Source organism: Nilaparvata lugens, chromosome 1 (genome assembly GCF_014356525.2).
Source record: "Nilaparvata lugens isolate BPH chromosome 1, ASM1435652v1, whole genome shotgun sequence".
In the NCBI taxonomy this organism is placed as follows: Eukaryota; Metazoa; Arthropoda; class Insecta; order Hemiptera; family Delphacidae; genus Nilaparvata; species Nilaparvata lugens.
In genome coordinates, this window is record NC_052504.1 from 39,167,100 (window position 1) to 39,189,253 (window position 22,154).

At 32.2% G+C, this 22,154-nt stretch overlaps 2 protein-coding genes across 4 annotated transcripts in view; one reads left to right on the forward strand and one right to left on the reverse strand.

Moving 5' to 3' along the window:
* The window catches only part of LOC111064610 (probable cation-transporting ATPase 13A3), a 59,224-nt gene extending 37,083 nt beyond the window's left edge, over positions 1–22,141 (forward strand). For 2 of the 3 annotated variants that reach the window (XM_022352362.2, XM_039433237.1), the window contains 16 exons: positions 896–969; positions 1,730–1,897; positions 3,561–3,631; positions 3,863–3,951; positions 4,408–4,564; positions 5,715–5,919; positions 6,438–6,636; positions 9,794–10,095; positions 10,706–10,906; positions 16,580–16,765; positions 16,885–17,001; positions 17,223–17,370; positions 18,024–18,266; positions 18,895–19,055; positions 19,873–20,098; positions 21,207–22,141. In XM_022352362.2, the coding sequence (XP_022208054.2) occupies positions 896–969; positions 1,730–1,897; positions 3,561–3,631; positions 3,863–3,951; positions 4,408–4,564; positions 5,715–5,919; positions 6,438–6,636; positions 9,794–10,095; positions 10,706–10,906; positions 16,580–16,765; positions 16,885–17,001; positions 17,223–17,370; positions 18,024–18,266; positions 18,895–19,055; positions 19,873–20,098; positions 21,207–21,703 (3,044 nt within the window). In that variant the 3' untranslated portion in view covers positions 21,704–22,141. The remainder of the gene's footprint in view (positions 1–895; positions 970–1,729; positions 1,898–3,560; positions 3,632–3,862; positions 3,952–4,407; positions 4,565–5,714; positions 5,920–6,437; positions 6,637–9,793; positions 10,096–10,705; positions 10,907–16,579; positions 16,766–16,884; positions 17,002–17,222; positions 17,371–18,023; positions 18,267–18,894; positions 19,056–19,872; positions 20,099–21,206) is intronic. The other variant, XM_039433243.1, reaches the window with a different exon arrangement.
* LOC111064625 overlaps positions 1–22,154 on the reverse strand; it is a 101,616-nt gene that overhangs the window by 26,342 nt on the left and 53,120 nt on the right. The gene's annotated exons all lie outside the window — the stretch shown is intronic.

The window sequence follows — 22,154 nt, forward strand, 5'->3', positions numbered from 1 at the left end:
CTAATCTATGAATTCTCTATCAATCGATATTCTCAGCAGATTTAATAATGAATAATTCATTCTTTAAGCGTGAAATCTTTGTCAAGATTGTCAGCGAGTTCCTGTACTGAATTGGCTACGGAAGACTCGTCGGTTATCGAAGGTTGAATTGTTTCATTTTTATTGCACTAAGAAAGGATATGGCTCATAAACGGAGTAAAAATAGTTACAAGCGTTCACGATGGTTATGTAATTATGACATTATTTATTCAATTCCAGCCTGCTCCTCTTTTCCTTCTGCTTCCAACAGTGCTGTACCTTGTTCTTGTTCCTTTTCCCTCAACCTTCTCTTTCCGTAGCCTCTTCTTTTTAAGTTTAGCATCATTGTTACATTATACTGTGTCACATCTCATTTAATTGTTATTCAAGGAGAACATTGGTTTTTATGACATCCTCATTCTTTAAGGATGGACCTTGATTCATCAAAATGATGATGTTATTATTCCTATAGACTCACTAATCTATTATGCTTAACAACGTAAGATACGATCTAATATAAAGTTGAGAAAACAACTATCAATGTAGTCCCAATGATACTCTTATGAAGATGCAATTATTCTACACAGCCGTTCAATACAAGCTTGGTGGAGTAAGCGAATAATTATTATAATAATTGATTAATTCATATAGGTATAGATGTGGTGTAATTCTGCTAATCATAACCCATTAAGATAATATCTGATTCTAATAAATCAGAATATGTTTCTACTATGGGCCTTCAGAGAACATGCAAGAGGAATTCTACTCATCAAATCAGAGTGCCTACCTAACTGCACCAACCAAAACTCATAATATTGGATCTCTATCTTTATTTATTTATTTTTTTCATATGTTATAATATAAATTTCTATTGCAGGTGACAAGAAAAGAAAGGACATCTTGGGCCAAAATGAGAGCAATTTTATCAATCTCGGCGAAGAAGATGAAATGGTACCTAATCAAAAATTCTCACTGTAATAATAATACACTTTTTTGTAGTAGCATGTCAAATCTATCATTAAAATTGAACAGAATGTTGGAAGACTCCATGATCTACGGTAGCACAGCAATGATGATATTTGTAAAGTGATTACGTTTGGTTACTGTTCTCATTGCATTCATTGCATAAGATACCGGTTGTAGTAGTAAGTTTCTGAGTCCAATTAGACTGGCACACAAAATTAGTCACCATCCACTTCGACTCATGTCAGTTTTGTTTGTTTCTTCTTCTGGTTTCTGGTTATAATACCATATGCTTAGTTTGAAACAACATTTGGAGCACTCTTGCTGATGAAAAGTACAAATTAATAATAAGTATCACAATCAATTCATTGATATAAATACATTAATATTATAAATATGAGTCACTCATGAAGGAATAGAAAGAATACAGAACGGCAAGTAAGAATAGTGTATGGTACCTCTACAGTTTTTTACCTCTCTTGAAATACAATAGTCAATGTCTATATTGCTTTTCCATAAATCAAAGTTTTTTGGGTTCGAAAATCTTGAATCTTTATTTGAGCTATGAGTGAGAATTCAGATTAGGAGGTGAACGATATTTCAAGTAATATTTGATTATCAAATCACATCTATTAGGTATGTGCGTGGAGATCGAACAATGCATACAATGATCCAAGACAAATTAATTTCACAAAGTTATGAATTTTTATATGATTATGGAGAACAATAGATTGTTGCTGTTTTGCAGGAAGTGTATGGCTACGAGAAATCTGCACTATCAACAGCCATGATGTGGGTGGTGATTATCATGACACTTGGATTGTTCAGACTGCTATTGCATTGGTACCCCGAGTGGATGCTCTACATATCTCACAAACGATGCCCGCTCGAAAAAGCTGATAAAGTACTTGTGGTGGTAGGTCGAGCAAAACTTATTTCACTAGACATAGTTTTAATCTTGAGAGCTTTTGAAGAAAACCATATTGAAAAGAGAATGAGTACGGTTATCCAAAAATTGGAGTTTGAACTATGTCATAATTCATGATAATATGCTTTTATCTTCAAATTTTTAAAAATTTAAATACTATGGAAGGTGAGGATTTCCAGATGAAATAAGTTACACTTGAGATAATAATAATAATTTAAAAATCCGTGGGTATAATAATTTTAAATTTCACTTTAATCGTTCTACAAATCATTAATTGAAATGTTCATTATGTTGAATATATTTTTTTTTCTCTCCCATCATTTTGATGATGTACTTATTGTATGAATCAATAAAAAATAATGTGGAATCTAATTTTCAGATAATAAGATAAATTAAAGCTAACAACTAATTTTTACTGTCTTACTGCCAGAAGTCTGTATGACTGTCTTACTGTATGAAGTAGGCTACTGTAATAGTTTTACTTAATGTAGCCTACCTAGAATACAATGTAGTGTATTGTACATTGGTTTTACTGCATAATGGCAGATTATCAACAAATAATAGTTAAAATTGGAAAATCATATTCAATGTAATATTCAAAAAATTTTTACCTGATAATTCATTCTCTATTCTAACCAAATTAATATATTGCATACTAAATTAGTGGGCAAGTCGAATAACATTCACAGATAATGTTACTGATAGCAAATTTTTATCTTGATTTGTTGTGCCAAAATATTTAAACTCTAATAAAGCTTACTGAATTCAAAATTGTTAATACTTGTCAGTCATTATAATATTGTCAAGGACTATTCTCGGATCAGAAATGTGAAGTGCGAGACATAGGCCTACACTTAACCTTTTGGACTTCATTACCATTAAAATATGAAAGAGGAGAATAGTACAAGTTATAAGCTCAGTTTTTCTCTTTCAGACTATGATATTTATTGATACGGTATAGATTATTGTAATAATTGTATTAATAAAAAATGATTGAATTATTGTGATAATCAAATAATCAATGATTATTGTGAACTTAAATGTAGAAACATATATTTATATCCATTTTTCATACAAGAATATGTTCTATTTCATAATTCTATTTCGATTTCTTTAGTACCCATGCTTAATGGTAACTAGTAAGCTCAAATATCATACTGGAAAAAATGTCTATGTCAATGGCATTTGAATTGTGCAGAAGAATTTTGAGCGTCATTCTCATAAGCAGTAGACAATAAGACATTTCAGTACCGATAACAGAATCAATACTGTTTGGTTGTAAATGCTGAAAAGTTCAAAAGACAACATTGTTAGCGGTGAAGCTTCACTGGCTTCAAGATATAAGTAAATTTCACTCAAGTTATCACAGCTGTTAAATTTTTTTCATTTTTTATAATATTATCTGACAGAAGAGACACTTTACTTGAGTTTGATATTACTACAATGAAGATGACCTTGCATTTTAGAAACAATTTCCAAATAGTTCCATATAATATCAAGAGCAAGGTTAAAGCAACAAATATTTGTACTACTTATCAGCGAGTCAAGAAAAAAAAGAGGAAAAGAATAAAAATTTAACAGAGTCTAATGTTTCCTGGGTATTATTTTGAATTTTAATTTCATCTCTGAAGATATACCTTCTCTTTTGCAGGATACATATGAAAAACGTTTCAAATCACTGTTTATAAGAGAAGTCAAAACGCTTTCAGTTTCTGGATTCAAGTGAGTACAATCACTTAAAATGAATGTGTACCATCTTAATAACATTTCTCTTATTAATTCATCTATTAACACGTTAAATACTAATCAAAATGCAGTGTATCAGTAGTTTTACTGTTATTTGTGAGAAAATATTATTCATCTTTTATTGCTATAGAATTAATGTTTTTTAGAATAAGATAAAGTTGTTATTCTGTTATAATCTTCATTGACAATAATTGTTTTCCTCCCAAGTGAAGGTAAACGAGGCAACCAGGTTTCTGTCAATCAAGAAGTTGACAAAAGATGTCTGGAAGCACATTTGAATAATGGATCGTCAAAAGGTGAGATGATAAATATAATAAATTTAATCACTTTTTGAAATTCCAATAACAATAGATGTCTGTGATGTATTTCTATTCCACGGTTTGTATAATAATTAATCTACTTGTATTGATCCACATGTATAAACACCAACTCCTATCAATTAGATTACCCGACTATACTTTCGATAATATTCAAATGGTTAGGCTTTAACAATTCTCAATCATCTCAACCTCTCGCTAATACTCATATGTCGATTCTTTTGGTTCTAGAAACTGAATAAAATTGAAAAATTCATCTGATTCTACTGTATGAGAATTTCAGTGTATGAATATATATTATGTATAAGGAACAGTATTAATTCCACAAAACAAAATATTTATCACAGAGTATCAATTGAATAATATAATTGTTAATAACACACTAAAGTTATCTATATAATCGTTACTTGGCATGAATATTCTGCATTGTTTCAGTTATTACATCCGTCCAAGCGATTTGGGTGAAAAAGTTGTGCTACATCTGGGATGACGAGAGAAAAAGTTTTATGAAATTGGTTGGCTTGGATAGAGGACAAACAAGAGCGCAACTCCACTCCTACACTGGATTTTCGAGAGAAAATCAATTATTAAGGTATTTCAATGAATCATTCTTTATTCAGCACTGTACAAAACTTACAAAATAGTGCAACAGGCTACTACCCAAAACCTTTCCTTTTATTAAAGTATTAATTTTTTACAAGTGGATAATCACTTACCGGTAGTCATCAGAGTTCCAACCATATTAACATGCTTTTGAATGTAACTTGCATGCCCTTATCAAAGGAGACTTGAACTGTCAACTCACAAGATTTAATTGAACACGTTTTTGTAGAGAATCAAGTTTTCTAGAAGTAGAATAATGCAGTTCGTAAAAGCTCCACAATTTATTGAATAATGCAACTCACAGTGAGATACAGAAAATTGTCTTACATTCAATACTTGTTTCATAATGGAACATATTGATTGAGAATAGTAGTTACGGTACTCATTGGCTTTTAAATATACCACTGGGATGTGCCACACCCCAAAGATTTTTATTTGAGTTCTTCCTCCATTAAAACATAGTATTGGGATATTTCACACATAAATTATGTTCTTTGTAAATTGTGTTTGCACTATTAGCACCGACAGTCAGTGTGCTGCTGCTTAGTCAGAAAAGAAAACTTTCTGCTCTGAGGTGTACATGGTACACACCAGTTTTATATTAACGTATGCAAGTTTCCAAGTTCGGTTTTATATTCCCTGGTGTTGGATTATTCTTTTTCATTTTGAAATCAGATACTGTTTTTGGTAAGATGATATTTATCCATAATGAAATTCTGGTATATTGTCTGAAAATATCACGAATTTAAATTCGTGATATTTTCAGACAATATTCCAGTAGGTTTTTTATTCATAGTTTTGAAAGATTCTTTTTTAATTTAGAGTTTGTAGGATTTTGTTAGTTAACTATGTTTAAGTCTTCTATCAGACAAAATTACTCACAATCCACAGAATAATCAAGATTTGATTTGAAGTAAATTTCTTTCTCAGAAAAAATCATGAAATGAATAGATAAGTCTGGTTTTGAGAGTAATGGAATGTGTGGATTTGTAGAATTTTTTTTAATATGAATTAATATGATTTTGAGTTCACATTCCTTCTGCAATTTACTCCAATTCAATGAGGAATTGAAATATTTCATTCAATAGAAAAATTATGCTTTCAAAGTTATTATAACAGTTCTCTCTTCAATTTTCCAGGAGTATATTATACGGGAGAAATGAGATCCTAGTTCAGATACAAAGCATACAAGCTCTGATTGTCCTGGAGGTGCTGAATCCTTTCTACATATTCCAAGTATTCACAATTTGTGTTTGGCTGGCAGAGAATTACTACTATTACTGTTTCGCGATCATAATCATGTCTTTGTTTGGTGTCTCTTCGGCTGTCATTCAGACCAGACAGGTGAACTATTATTGAATATTCATTTTTCTTACTTTGAAAGTGTTGGAGTAGCAGAGTATATTAAGTACTTTTGTTGAAATAGGCAAAATGATGTGGGAAAAGTTACTTGCCAAATAAATTTGAATGGGGTTCTCAAGTTACAATGTGAACAGCTATACTAAGAAAATATAGGAATCGATTACAATTATTATCTATTTGTCTATAAAATCTGTCACATTTTACTAAATAGGTAGCAAATAGCTGGAACTCATTTCCACTGATTTTTGTAAACAGTTCGAATAGGATTTACCGTAGTTTATTACTCAATTACAGTACCTAGACAATTACTCTACTTCAAAACTGGAAACTATTGTTATTGGTAACCATAAAGGTGCGTACATACGGTACTTATAGAAACAAACCCATTTCGCTTTTCATCCACTTATTTACGCATATTTAGAGGTACGGTACCGGTATAAAATTTTAGTCATCAACAACCATTAAAAATCAACTTTGAGAATAATGATTTCTGTTTACAGAACCAGAAAAATCTGCACAAGACTGTGCAATCATCTGGGACAATAACAGTGTGTAGAGGGCCAAATGAATATGAGGAGATACCGACTACTGATCTGGTTCCAGGGGATGTGATTGTGATTCCTTCGCAGGGCTGTGTTATGCATTGTGACGCCGTTCTCTTGGTTGGATCCTGCATCGTAAATGAAAGCATGCTAACAGGTCAGAGGCACTAACAAGACATGACAAGATGATGGTTTCTTGATCCATTCCGAACTGCTGTGTACGATCTTCTCACTTTCATACCGACATGCATGCAGTTTCATCAACTCATTGTCAACAGTGCTGACAATATTGTTGACCATAATGAGTTCATTAAGCTTAAAAGCGCTAGGTACAGTCTGTGCCTAGCACAGCAAATTGCCTATTTTTCTTAAATCTAAATAATTGACTCCATGTCGGAATGGAAGTGGGGGAAAAACGTGTGAAGAAAACTTATTTGATGATAGTCTTATTCAATTGAAATCTGAAAGTGGCATTTAAAACAATAGTGCCTTCAATATTAAGGTTGTGCAAAGGCTAAAAATAAACTTTCTACTCGTGATATTTTTCAAAGCTTCTTGATTTGTATATCATCAAGCTATCAATATGAAAAAGTATTCTCAGGAAAACATTTTTTTTCTGATCATTACTTTTTGAGATATGAGCGAATGAAGTTTAAATTTTTGGGACAGAACATTTCAAATTCAGTAAGAGATAAATCCATGAGATTTAGAGGGTAGATTCTTCATGGTATAGTTGATCTAGTAAAACAAAAATTTTCTGAGAATATCAATTTTTAAGATAGTTATTCAATTTACAAAAAATAACTTCTAGTTGAGTTGTTTTTGGTAAATTGAATAACTTTTCCAAAAATTGATATTTTCAGAAAATTTTTGTTTTACTGGATCAAAAATACCATGAAGAATCCATCCTTCAAATCTTATGGATTTATATCGTACCGAATTTGAAATGATCTGTCCCAGAATTCAAACTTCAGTCGCTCATATCTCAAAAAGTATTGATTAGAAAAAAGTTTTCTTGAGAAAACTTTTTCATTTTGATAGCTTGATGATATACAAATCAAAAAACTTTGAAAAATATCACGAGAAAAAAGTTTATTTTCAGCCTTTGCACAGCCTGTGAAGAATTATTCAGAAATTCGAAACTCAGTGGAATTCAAGTGACTATATTAAATAATACTATTATCGTTCAATCATTCATCACTCTTGATCTCTGAATATATTTATGTACTGTTATCAGACCACTATGTACTGAATGTACAAATCATAGCACTAAATTTTACATTTCTATATTTTTGCAAATTTGTATTGCATAGTGAATCCTATTGTGTGAATGAAGAAACTTATGAGTGACTTCATTCAATAGAATAAACAGTTTTCCATTTTGGGATTTTTTGTAAAAAATTAATGCATTGGGAAAAGTACAAAAGAAGATAACTCAAATGATTCTCATAGATGAATCTTGAAGTTGAGTTTTAGGTAAACTGTCATATTATACAGAGTGGATGAAATGTCCAAGAACGGCTCAATATCTCATACACAAAGGTAATTTGATGGTTGGTGTGATTGGGGATCCTACTCAAATTGAAAATACTACTTTACTATGTTTAAGAGTCTGGTCCGCCATCTTGGATCCGCCATTTTGAATGTAACTTTATTTTTTAAATAGGAAGGTTCTCATGTGATACATGATTTTGATACAGAATTTCAAGAAAAAATGAATGGCGAAAACCGCACATCGATATAATATCAAATCGTTTCGGAAATATTCACATTAGCAATACCATTAAAAAATGATTAATAATGTGAATATTTTCGAAACGGTTTGAGATATCGATGTGCGGTTTTTGCCATTCATTTTTTCATAAAATTCTGTATCTAAATCATGTAGTACATGACAACCTTCCTATTAAAAAAAAATAAAGTTACATTCAAAATGGCGGACCAGACTCTTAGACATAGTAAAAGTAGTATTTTCAAATTGAGTAGGATCCCCAACCACACTCACCGTCAAATTACCTTTGTGTATGAGATATTGAGCCATTTTAGGACATTTCACCCATCCTGTATACCTTTCATTGAACACAATCATGCATTATTAAGTTTCATTTATGTTATGAATTTGTTTGTAAATTCCTCAAATAGGCTGTGAAATTTTGATTATTTTATAGTACCAAATATCATTTACATATTATCATAATGCTATCATTATGGAAATTGGAAATGTCACTTGCATGTTGAATCCACAAACATGAAATCATGTAATGAGATATATCAATTTTTCATTCATTAGAAAGATGAATATGTTATATGAATATAAATTTTGAAATAAATACATATACAATGATCAATTCAAATTTTATTTAGGCCTATTGCTGAAGACACGTTATAAATCAAGTCAAATCAAGTTTTATTCAATGATATCACTTACATGACAAATTCCATTATACAAATGATATTACAGATCATTGAATACAATACTGTTTGCTTAAGAATATAATATAATATTACCGTATGCAGGCACTGTCAATATACATGAAAATCACACAACTTAACACTAAAAATGAAAATTATCACTCCATTCTATACTGTCCAACCTAATGCTCATTCTATTCTTATCTATACAAACATTTCATCAATGGGAACTTTTTAATTTTCTGTTCGTCTTCCTTTTCTCAGGTAATTCTCTAATATCTAACGGTAGGTGGTTATGAATTTTATTGTCCATGCCTTAAAACTAGTATGACTAGATCTATAATAGTAAAATTCATTTCGGACGTTTAATCGATTCCGTGTGAAATGAAAGAGAAATTACTATATAATAATATCTTCATTATGAGAATACAGATAAGTTTGACTTCACAAACAACAAGCATTGGCATATAAAGACTCATAATTCCCAGTCTTATGAATAAATAAGGCTTACAATGTTTTGGTAGAGATGTGGTTCATTGCTAACTGTTCTTTTTTTAATACAAAAAGGTTTTAAGAATATAACTGCAATTTGCCAACATTAGAGCGCCATATAGAAGATTTAAATGAGCATAGCCATGATATAAATTCAATAATACTTTAAATGATACTATTTATCTTTATTTCATCAACATGAAATTACCTCTGGTAACTTTAGATACAATATAGCTTAGATGAGATTACCATGTCAGGTTGCTCTGGATGAAAATACCTGAAAATTCAATAGAGTGAGAAGTATCCATATTATTATAAGACACTGATAGCTTTTGTCTTTTGTTAGGATTAAGAACTGAATTATTAATGGTAGAAAGTATAATTGATTCTAAGTCATATGAATTTTCCAGGAGAAAGTGTACCGGTGATGAAAACTGCTCTACAAAATGAGCCAAGCTTGTACAACGAAAAAGAGGATTCGAACCATACGCTGTTCTGTGGAACGCGAGTGCTGCAGATCAAATGGCATGGCGCGGGTAGAGTGCACGCCGTTGTCCTGCGCACCGGCTTCCTCACGGCAAAAGGCAACCTGGTTCGCTCCATTCTCTACCCACCACCGGCCGACTACAAGTTCGATTCACAAACTTACAAGTTCATCTGGATTCTAGCCGCCATTGCTCTGCTAGGCCTCATCTATACTGTTGTTACAAAGGTTATAGATGATCTTTAATGCTTTGCAACGAATACTGTTGGCTATTTGATTGATATTTTGATAATTCAGTACTAATTAAGGCACATTATGAAATTGACGCAAGAAATTTTAATATTCGACAAAATATTCCAATAATTTATTTAGGTTAATGCTAAAGTGTGGACGAAATGAATATAGCGGGTTGCCTACTTCCTACTTGGTCCAAGTCTCTGCAGGGTGGAATCAGGGTGGATTTCTGAACAAAAATATGACTTTCAATGGAAATATTGCCCTATGAATAGCGGTAATAAATTTTATCTAATATTGGAAATATATATGAAATAATATTGGAAAAGAAAATTTGGATTGCGTTCATGGAGCTCACTAACACAAATTATTCTGAAGAGATAGGAAAAATAATAATTGGTATTCAGAATAGATGTCAAGGCTTCACTTTTCCCAGAAGTAATCAGTGGTCAGTTATATTATTTAATTTTTCCTTAATTTTTTCGTAATTCTGCGTTGATTAATCTCAGATATACAAACTGAGCATTCATCGTTATTATTGAGAGAAAAATAACAATTTTCTCTTCGATTATTAATGGAAATATTTATGTTGATATGATTTCAGAGTAGCCGTGGATTGCAGCCAGTGGACATTCTGATAAAAGCATTGGACATAATCACAATAGTGGTGCCGCCATCTCTGCCGGCCGCCATGACAGTGGGAAAACTGTATGCTCTTAGTCGATTGAGAAAGCAGAAGATTTCCTGCATCAATTCTCGAGTCATCAATGTGTCTGGTTCGATCAATTGCATCTGTTTTGATAAGGTGGGTTGGATGTGGTATCTCGGTGGTTTCCACCTTAAACTGTAGATCCATTCATCTCTTATCATCATTTTCCGGCTCACCGTGACCTCACGATGGGCTCATGCGGGCATCATCTTTAGCAAAGAATGAGGATATAAATAGAAAAATCGATTCTGTCGTATTCTAAAGCCTCTTTGGTAATGTTTGGTGCATGACTGTAATATTTGTAGAACAGGTGTTCTGATTTAATGGCTGATGATCATGACAACTGGCAAATAGTCAGGCTTATTATTTTTACAAGCATAGTTCTGTTTTGTATGACATTGTTTTATTTCTATTAAACTTTTCAAATATGAAATGTAATATTTCGCGAATTTAGGCCTAGTCGTATTCGTTTCTAATCTATTTTTCCAGCTAGTGGTTTGCATAGAAAAATATCTTGCGAGAACCAGATATCCTCTTAAAATTAAGACTATGCGAGCGGCTAAAAAATTTTTTACTGGTGATATTTCCAATAGGTTTTCTATTTTTTTACTATCAAGTTATGAAAAGTTCTCAGGAAATTCTTCTTCCATTAATTCTTTTTGAGATATATGAGCGCCTAAAGTTTATTTTTTTCGAAACAGGCCTAGGCTGATTTCAAATTTGAGGAAATTTTCAAAACATGAAATTTTGAGGATACACTTCTTCATGGTTTTGTTGATAGAATGAAGAATTGATTCATAAAATAGCAATTTTTGGAAAACTATTTCATTTATCCAGTTTAAAAAAATGTCCCATTTTCCTAATTTTCAAAAATTGATATTTTCTGATACAAATTCGTTAATTCATCAATACAATGAAAAATGTATTCTCAAAATCTCATGAATCCATCTCTTACCGAATTTGAAATTATCTGTTTCAAAAAATTTTAACTTCAGACGCTCATATTTCATAAAGTATAGTAGCTTTTGCCTCTGAGACTGTGAAACAGCATAATTATGGTTCGCGTACTGTGACTGTGAAACGGAAGGTAGGGTTCGCGGGGTAATATTTATTTATTTTATTTATTTATTGATATAAATATACATATAAAGGCTCACAGACAATACTATAAAGAGCATTTTTTAAACAATTAATAGATAACCATACTAAATAATAGAGAAAACTTGAAAGATGAAAAAATATAGAAGAGAATAAGATAAAAAGTAAATAAAAAATTGAAATAATAATGATAAAAGTTAATAATAAAGATAAAGAAAACAAAAAGAGTTCAAGCCAGAGCTCATAACATTTCATGACTCAAACGAGCTACAAGATAAATTCATTTCACAATTTTTCTTAAAGACATTAAATGAGTTCGAAAACGGATCTATATGTTCATTCAAAGTATTATATAATCTTAGAGTTTTAATAAGAAACGGTTTATAGTGATGAGTAGTTCTTACAAAAGGGATATTGAACAATATATTTTTTCTAGGCCTAGCATAATTCAATAAATTCATGTATGAATGATGGAATATGAACTTCATGATTTAAAATGTTGAATAATAGCAACAGAGCATTTACAGATCTGCGTAATTCTATGGAGTGGAGAGCACTTGAAATATCGATCTTAACTCACTAGTTGGGAAATTAAAGGGACAAAAGCAATTTATTTTTTTATGTATTAATGTCTCAAAATCCTGTATTGAATTTTTTCTATTTCATGATTGTCTGTCACATTATAAGGCCCCCAAACTACTGCAGCATATTCAAGTTTAATGCGAACTAGGGCATTGAATATTCTTAAACTAACATCACCATTAGTGAATGGTTTGGTACTATGGAATATAAAACCCAGTAATTTATTAGCACTACCTAGGGTATAGTTAATGTGGTTCTTGAAATCAAGTCTTGGGTCCATGATAACTCCAAGATCTCGGATGTTATTAACATACTCAAGATTGTCACCTCCCAATATACATGGTCCCAAGCAGCAAGGAAATGATTTGAAAGTGCTTGAAACTGATTGCCAGTGATTTCAAATTTGTCACCTCTTTTTAGGGCGAGTTAAATCATTTTAAAGTACTTTCCAATTACTTTCAATTCTCCATGGAATGTCATTGAAGACCAATGATTGAAAATGATTTATAAATTACCTCAAATGATTTAGTAAAGTACTTTAAAGTACTTTCCAATCATTTGAAGACCAATGATTGGAAATGATTTATAAATTACTTAGAATGATTTGAATAAAGTACTTTGAAGTACTATTCAATTACTTGAAGACCAATGATTGAAACTGATTTACCAATAATTTAGAATGATTGGAGTGAACTGATTTGAAGTACTTTGAAGTGATTTGAAAGATACAATTATAATTACTTTAAAATCATTTACAATAATTTCAAGTTATTGATTTTTTTCTCATTTCTGATTGAAATCCATTGACAATCATTCGGAATCATCTGAATGAAATGATTTGCGGAATTGCTTGAAAATAATTTCCAATGATTTCTAATGAGTCATCTATACTTAGTGAAAATTAAAAAACTTTGAATAACCAACAAGTATCCTCAACAGATCATAAAGTGTGAAGTATATCTCCATAGTAATGTAGAAGGATCTTGTAGACCAAATGCGTGCTGAAAATTCATCTGCCTTGTATATACATGGTGCTGAAAATTCATCTGCCTTGTATACACCATAAATCTATAGTGAGGTCCACGTTATAAAGACAGTATTTGATCAACTTTGGCTTTGCTATCCTTGTCTATCATTCGACAAAGCCGGTGGTCGGTACTATCCTTTTCTAGGTCTTCAACGATGCCAATTATGTTTTTGATAGTGTAGAAATATAATTAATTAATGCAGAGAATCGGCATCGCTATTCTTCTATCTTTATCCACTGCCATTATAACGTGGACCTCACTATAGTTTTAGATACATTCAACTTCAGTCTGTTCTGACAACACCAAAGGTTAACTCAATCAAGATCGTCCTGCAATCTGACACAATCATCAATGCTTTTTATTGACCTATAAATTTTTACATCATCTGCAAATATCAGGATTTCAGATTCTTTAATGCAATCAGGGAGATCATTAATTAAAAGAAGAAACAAAAGAGGTCCAAGATTAGATCCTTGTGGGACTCCGGTGGGGTTATTATAGGTTTCAGATGTGTGATTATTGTACTTTACATGGGAAACTCTATCAACCAAATAGCTACAAAATAATTCAATTAAGTCAGGTGAAAACTAATACGTAATTAATTTATCTAATAATACATTAAAATTAACTGAATCAAATGCTTTCTTGAAATCTAAATATATTACATCTACACGGCCTTGCATGTCAAGGTGAGAGAAAACAAAGTGTGTGAAAGTCAGCAAATTACTCACAGTTGATCTACTGGGCATGAAGCCATGTTGGAAAGGGGACCATGCTCCACATGATCATATACTATTCTGTATAGAGCAGATTCAAAAACCTCATTAAGAGAGTCCAAAATATAAATAGGTCGAAAATTGGAAATTATATTGGGTTGACCTGATTTGAAAACAGGTGTTATACAGGCAGTTTTCCATTTAGTGGGGTATTTATTAGTTTTCAAAGATAAATTGAAAATAAATCGCAGTGGTTCCATGAGTAAATCCTTACAACCCTTTATAATGTAGGCAGGAACGCCATCAGGTCCAACTGAACGCGTAGCCTTAAGACCATCAACTGCGGAATTGACTTGATTAGCTGGAATGTATGAAATATAATGTATGTAAATATAAATGTATGAAATTATGATTACTGTTATTAGACCAGTTAATATAGATATAAAAAAGGGGGTGTGCTTGCAATTTATATTGTAGTTCTGATTTTTTAATATATTATTTGGGTACATAAGAGAAGTCCAGAACCAATTTCTTCATGCAAAATTTCCTTGTGCTAGATACAGAGTGGCCCAAAAACCTCGTATTTTCGGCTCATTTTCCAGTTTTCAGCCATTTCTGCCAAATCTCGTGATCGTACAAAACAATTTGCTCTCGCCTTTTTTCTAGATTATAAAATTCTGAATGAAATGAGATCATTCGGAACTCTCTATCTCCAATGAGTACTGAGTAATGATTTTTCAAAAATGAGTGAAATTTGAAGGAAAAATCAATTTTGATTAATTTTAGTTTTTGATCGACAATATCTTCCGATTGTTACCATTTAGATGTATAATTCAAAATCCCTCTGGGCGTTTTTTTTGTGCTCTACAAACTGAGATCAGGTAGAGCGCTCTTTCTCATATAGATTTCCAGGTACACCTGACAACAATGCTCTTTGTATTGAGAAAAACACCTAATTTTCAGCTTCAACCATTATCACCAACTACATTGTCCTCACATTGATATTTCGCACAATGACATAAGTTCATGAGATTATGTTCTATGAGAATCACCCGTTAGATGCACTTCATTTCAGTTTATCCTAGTGGAGAGGCGCGCTTAAGGACACCTCAAGGATCAAAATTTCAAACTTGTTTTCGAGTTTTGAAACTTGCATTCAATATATTGTTGTACGATTTCATATCAAAAAATGACATAAATTGAACAATGCTCTGCATTTGTGTGAAGCATTAATCAGATTATAGTTAAACCCATTAATTTCATTGATATTAAACTCACCCAACACTAAAACAGAAGACGAACGAACAACCTGATTTGCTTCTAAATAATCAAAAAAATTAATATAGCCATCTATCCCAGCATTGGGAGAAAAGTAAACAATACATATATAAATAACCCTACCATTAATCAATGTTGATTTAACAAGCAACGATTCGTACCTATAGTGAGGTCCACGTTATAATGGCAGTGGATAAAGATAGAAGAATAGCGATGCCGATTCTCTGCATTAATTAATAATATTTCTACACTGTCAAAAACATAATTGGCATCGTTGTGGACCTAGAAAAGGATAGTACCACCGGTTATGTCGAATGATAGACAAGGATAGCAAAACCAAAATTGATCAAATACTGTCATTATAACGTGGATCTCACTATAGCAGTTGCATTTCTAAAAATGAGTTGAGCTGACCATTTCATGTTAACAAAATATTCACGGCTTTGCAGAAAAATCAGACTTCAAAGACCCTAGATGGATGAAGCTCTCTACACACAGAAATTCTTCATGAATGGGAGGGGAGAGTTGCAAAGTATAACAGACAATGGAAAGAGCATGTTGAACGAATGTCAGCTCCTTGTGCATCTTTTCCGATGCAACACGTTGCTTTCAAGAAGATACAAAAGAGCATCTTTCGCTTATGGAAAGATACGTACATTTTCAAAAATGTGCTATGTTTTTGAACGGGTAGTATTGTAATCTAGTGGCCCTCCGCCGATAGGCAAAGCTACAGGGCCCGGACTATAACAATGTTATACAGAATATCAACTTTGAAAAAGACCACCAGTAAAAAAGTTTTTCAGCCGCTCGCACAGCCTTGAAGTGCGTGACGCTCACATTTGCTTACATTTTATGGTGAAAGCCATTGATTTCTATGACGGCACCTTTTGATAACATACCTTTTTTGTAACCATGAGATTTCAGAATTTTTAAGGATTGAATTTACTTATTACAATATTTTTCAAGAGAACAAATTTATTTATCATCATTAGTATAAATTAATATTCTTGAAGGTAGACTCTCATTATTAAATTGATGATTGATATCTATTTTGATAAACTTTTCAGACGGGCACGTTGACTGAAGATGGGTTGGACATGTGGGGAGTTGTGCCCGCTGATGGAGGCCAATTCGCTGCACCTTTAAATGACACCTCGCAGCTTTGCAATGGTCCACTCTTGTATGGCATGGCCTCCTGTCATTCTCTCACCATCATAAATGGACAACTTTCTGGAGATCCATTGGATGTTAAGGTAATCAGAAGTATGCATTTACAGAATCATTATCAGGAAACATTTAATATATCATGTAACCTCATGTGAACATAAGAGACCACAATGAGACTTATATTATCAGTTTATCCTGATTGCAGATGATGGAATCAACGAAATGGATATTCGAGGAAATAGATGTATCAGATATATCGCCAACTCCGTACATTCCAGCTCATGCAATTGTGAGGCCACCAGGAAAATCTCCGAATACTAATGTGAGTAAAAGTAGCTTAAATATTCTTTCAATTGCTTTTATTCAATTTTTGCATGTATTATTCATATTACAGAACCACGGTATGACTAACAGATACCGTTAATAAACACTATTAAATGTCATGCGCAATTGTCCATGATCATTGCAAAGCTTATTTGGAGTACACAAGTTTAAAATTGTTCGATGTTGATCATTAATTTGATTTTTCTCATATCATTTCAGATGGAGATAGCATTGATTCATCAGTTCCAATTCTCCTCAACTTTGCAAAGAATGAGTATTGTAACGAAAACAGTAGGATCCGATGACCTTGTGGTCTACTGCAAAGGATCTCCTGAGATGATACAGTCACTGTCTTTGCCCGAATCTGGTAAATTAATTCAATGAAATACTAATTCTGAATAATCTAAACCGAATTTCTATCTCTGGATAGGCATTTCAAAGAATACCGGTAATCTTGGAATGCAAAAAAAAATAGAAACAGGAATACAAGTCTAATACAGAATACCGTATAGCTATATTAGTTCACTCCTGCAATCCTCCTACATATAACTAAGCATAGAATTATTACTTTTTTGAGACTCAACAGTTCTGAACAAGGTTTTTCATGTTTTTGCTACGATAAAAATGAAATGAAACAGGAAATTATTCAATAATGCAAAGTGAATATTGAATGTCATTATTCACTTACATTGTAGTGTTACAGCTTATAACTAAAAACCGTAGAGTACATATTTTATCTTTTTAGAGCATACAAGTGAATTCTAAAATGTTTAATAGGACATGTATTGAGATACGATAAAAAATTCTAATCAAACTGTTCTATTCGATAATGTAACCACCAATTGAGCTATTTGAATTAATTGATCTTGTAAAGTGAATAAATAATCTGATAGAACAAGGTTGTGAATAACAAATGCACAAACAATATTTTCAAAAATCAAATTTATAATTGGTCCCTTATTGGGAAATCTATTTTGGACTTTTGGGTGTTATAACTGGATTATTGTAATGCACTTTCAGTTCCTGCAAACCTGGCATCAATCTTGCAAACCTATACCGAACAAGGCTACAGAGTGATAGCGCTGGGAGAGCGGAGATTAAAAGACATGGATCATGCCAAGTTGCAGACAATGCACAGAAATGATTTGGAAAAAGAGTTGATTTTTTGTGGTCTCATAATACTTGAGAATAGACTTAAATCAAAAACTATTAGTATTATTGATGTCTTGAAAAAGGCACAAATGAAAATCGTCATGGTTACAGGTGCGTACGGTGTTATGAACTCTCACTAGAATAACACATTACTAAGACATGGTGATTTCTTATCATAATCTCGATCACTGTTTGAAATATAATCACTTTTCTATATTAAACTATTCCTATCTTATAAAAATGACCTATGTGCGTAATTTTGAGCTATCCTAGGCTACTTTCTAAATTATTAATCCTATTTGAAATATTAGCCAATCTTGAAACATATGAACTCTTCTTTCTGGATATTAGGCCTACTAGAAATATTATACTATATCAAATACTAGCAGGTAACCTGTGCTCCGCAAAGGTAGATTAAAAACTTGATAAACTGAAAACTTGACCTACTGAAATCTTGAAGAATTTAAAATAGGCCTATAACCATCCTCGGTGAATTAAGAATCTATAAGCAAAATTCAAAGTTAATCAGTCCTATTTGAAATTTTCTTATCATCATTTTTTTAAATATTTAGTCTTATTTAGATGCATATGATAAAATAATCAAGGCATATATTGAGTAAATAATTTGTTTTTCTTTCCGAAACTTGCTAACTGTCAAACAGGAGTAAGAAGAAGTAGATTACATGATCCAACTATGAGAATTGAATAAATAATTATTGTTTCAATTTTCATCTTGCAGGGGATAACATACTGACTGCAGTGAGTGTTGCTAAGGAATGTGGAATAATTTCTAGTAATGAAGCGGTTATCGAAGTTGTGGCTGAGCTTGAAGACATGAAAGCTGAACCAACTATTTCATTCATTAATAGCATGTCACTTTCAGTGCCTGCTCGAGCATCAGTGAGTTGAAACATCTTATTTTGTTGAATACCTATATTTCAGAAACAGAAACTTTTATGGTTCACTTCACATTCTTACATGTTCAACATTCATCCTACCGTAAATACCAATGTATCTAGAATACATTGTATACAATGTATTCTGGTAGGCGTCATGCACTTTGTAAGAAATTATTAAGTTTTTTTATTAATTCGAGGCAACACGATTTCAATAAACTCCGTTTCAGATTGCACCAATTTTTGTTACAAGTGTAATTACAGTATTGTAGGCCTATTTATTGCTTTGTGCATCTATGCTGCTTGTTACTCATAGGGGTTGATGGAACCCTCAATTTTTGTTGATAGTATCAATAAATGACGACCGTCTATGAGTAACAAGCAGCATAGATGCACAAAGCAATAAATAGGCGCTGACTCCATGTTAAACTGCCGTATAAATCAAAACTGCTCTTATCGGTGTAGTATTGATTCATATGGAAGTTTAACATGGAGTCAGCGAGTTCCGAGTTAACCAATTCTATCAACCCAAAATTGATCGTCCAAAATTGGTGGAGTAAATTGGAACTGAGAGTGAATTATTGATATAATGAATATCAAATAAATAGTCTAACCATAAATTAAAAAATCTTGTGCAATAAAGAATATTTAATAAAAATCTAGAGTTTCTTAGAAATATAATTTAGTATTGAAGTTGAGTAAATCCGCATGATCTGATTTGGACGAAAGTTTTGTAGCTACTATATTTATTGTGTTTTTATTTGGCTTACTTTTATCAGAATACTATATGCTAATTCATATATGAAATACTGATCTTCCAGGAATCAAACGGATCAGAGAAACATACTGATTACGAGTTGGGCCTGTCCATGGGAAATACGTTGAATTATCGACTGGCTGTCACTGGAAAGTCTTGGGGAATAATCAGGGAGATGAGGCCTGATCTGATCCCGAAGTTGTGTGTCAGAGGTGCAGTGTTTGCTAGAATGAGCTCTGATCAGAAACAACAGCTAATTCAGGATCTCCAACAACTTGGATATTTTGTTGGTGAGAATCGATACAGCATTTTCACTCTTTTCACTTAATTTGCAGTATGCACAATATTTTATAAATCACAATGGAGTACAGTATCAATAATATTGATATGTTTACATGACTTTCGGATCAGTAAGCTTTTTTGAAGTAACAAGATACTATGTTTGTTAGTTAAGTTAGTTTCTAGTCGACCAGAATAGCCGAGAACACTAACACGTTTTACCCTTCAGTCTTCTAGCGCTACCTGGTCGTGGGTTCGAATCCCTGAAGGCATGGACGTTTGTTTATCTAATGAAATTACCCTTGCACTTTCCATTACTCACGCACAAGCATGACGATTATGTGGTCATCCACAATAATAGATAATAGAATAAAGTTCTGATTCTTTAATAGCTAAGATATTCATTGAACGACGAATTTGAGATATGATATTTTCATATATTATACTGCAGTATGTAGTAGGAGTAACATAGTTTTGTGTATTTTCAACAAGTGTAGAGATTAATTCAATATTTTCAAATCTTCTATTAATCCCTCTTGGTGTTTTCGGTCATTAACAGCCTTTAAGATTGGGAAATATCTTATAAAAAGCAATTTTCATTTTATAAAAATGAAAATGAAATCTTTGAAGGAATTATATTAGTTATACTCGTACAGTTTTAATTTGGTCAATTTATCAAAATAGGAAAGAAGAGAAGTTTTGGTATCAGCTCAGTGAGTCAGTCAGTCAGCAGTGGTTCGGTGTCGATAAAGTAGTTTTAGGATATAACATCTTATTTTTGGGCATTGCTTCTTGTTTTTCATCCAGGTGAATGAATATTTCAAGGATATAATACTTACTACAAGAGTGTTGGAAATAATTCGGGGAAGGGTACTAGACGATTTGCTTCAACTTTACATCTTTCTTCAGAATGTTATTGTTTCTGCTATTTTCAATGAGTAATCGATAGCCGTATTTATAAACCATTCCTTGAAACATTCTTATCCATAAACCAAGCACGCTTTGCTAGCTTAGGAAGCAATAAGAACGCTTATGATTGGTTACCAAAGTGCTTCACTAAAAATGTTCTCAAGAGTAGTTTATAAATACTGAAAATGACGCAATGTTTATTATTTACAGCAATGTGTGGAGACGGTGCCAATGATTGTGGCGCTCTGAAAGCGGCTCACACGGGAATTTCACTGTCAGAAGCCGAGTCATCGGTGGCGTCACCGTTCACATCACAAGTGGCTGACATCTCATGTGTGCCCACGGTCATTCAAGAGTGCAGAGCGGCTCTCGTCACTTCGTTCGGAGTTTTCAAGTTCATGGTGCTCTACAGCTTGACAGAGTTCTTGTCAACTATTATACTATACAGTATAGACAGTAATCTAACACAAAATCAGTTTTTGTTCATAGATATTTGTCTTAGTTTGAACTTTGCACTTTCGTTCGGACGGAATCCAGCTTATTCTGGTCAGTTAGTTGCTGCCGTTCCTCTAACTAGTGTATTCTCAACCATTGCTCTCACTTCGATCACAATGCAAGTTGTTATAATGCTCGCATTCCAATGTCTTTCTTTTTATCTGGAAAATATAGATTGCATTAGAAAAGGAATTGAGTTACAGAATCTATGAATGGAGTTACATGTAAATAGATTGAGGATAGAAATGTATTTTATATCAATTAGAGGACCATATTAATGCTTTTTGAGAGAAAACTATCAATTTTCAATTCATGAAGGTTTATTTTGTGCATTGAACTTTTTTTAAGATTTTTGATATATAGAGAAATTATTGTTCTATTACATTTTTTTAATGTACTGGAAGTATCGAGAATGTTATTCGAACTTTCAAGACTGTCTGTGATAGTATATACTTTAATCATAACAATTGATGAAAAAAATGTTATTTTAATTGAGAATATATTATATTGATTTAGATTAAATTTGATATTCTCTAGCATTACATAATATATTTAGATTAGATTTTATAGCAAAATGGAGTTTTCGATGAGAATTGAACATTGAAAATGTGTCATAGTATTAATATTTTATAATAAAATGTGATTCAAGAGTTTATTATGCCT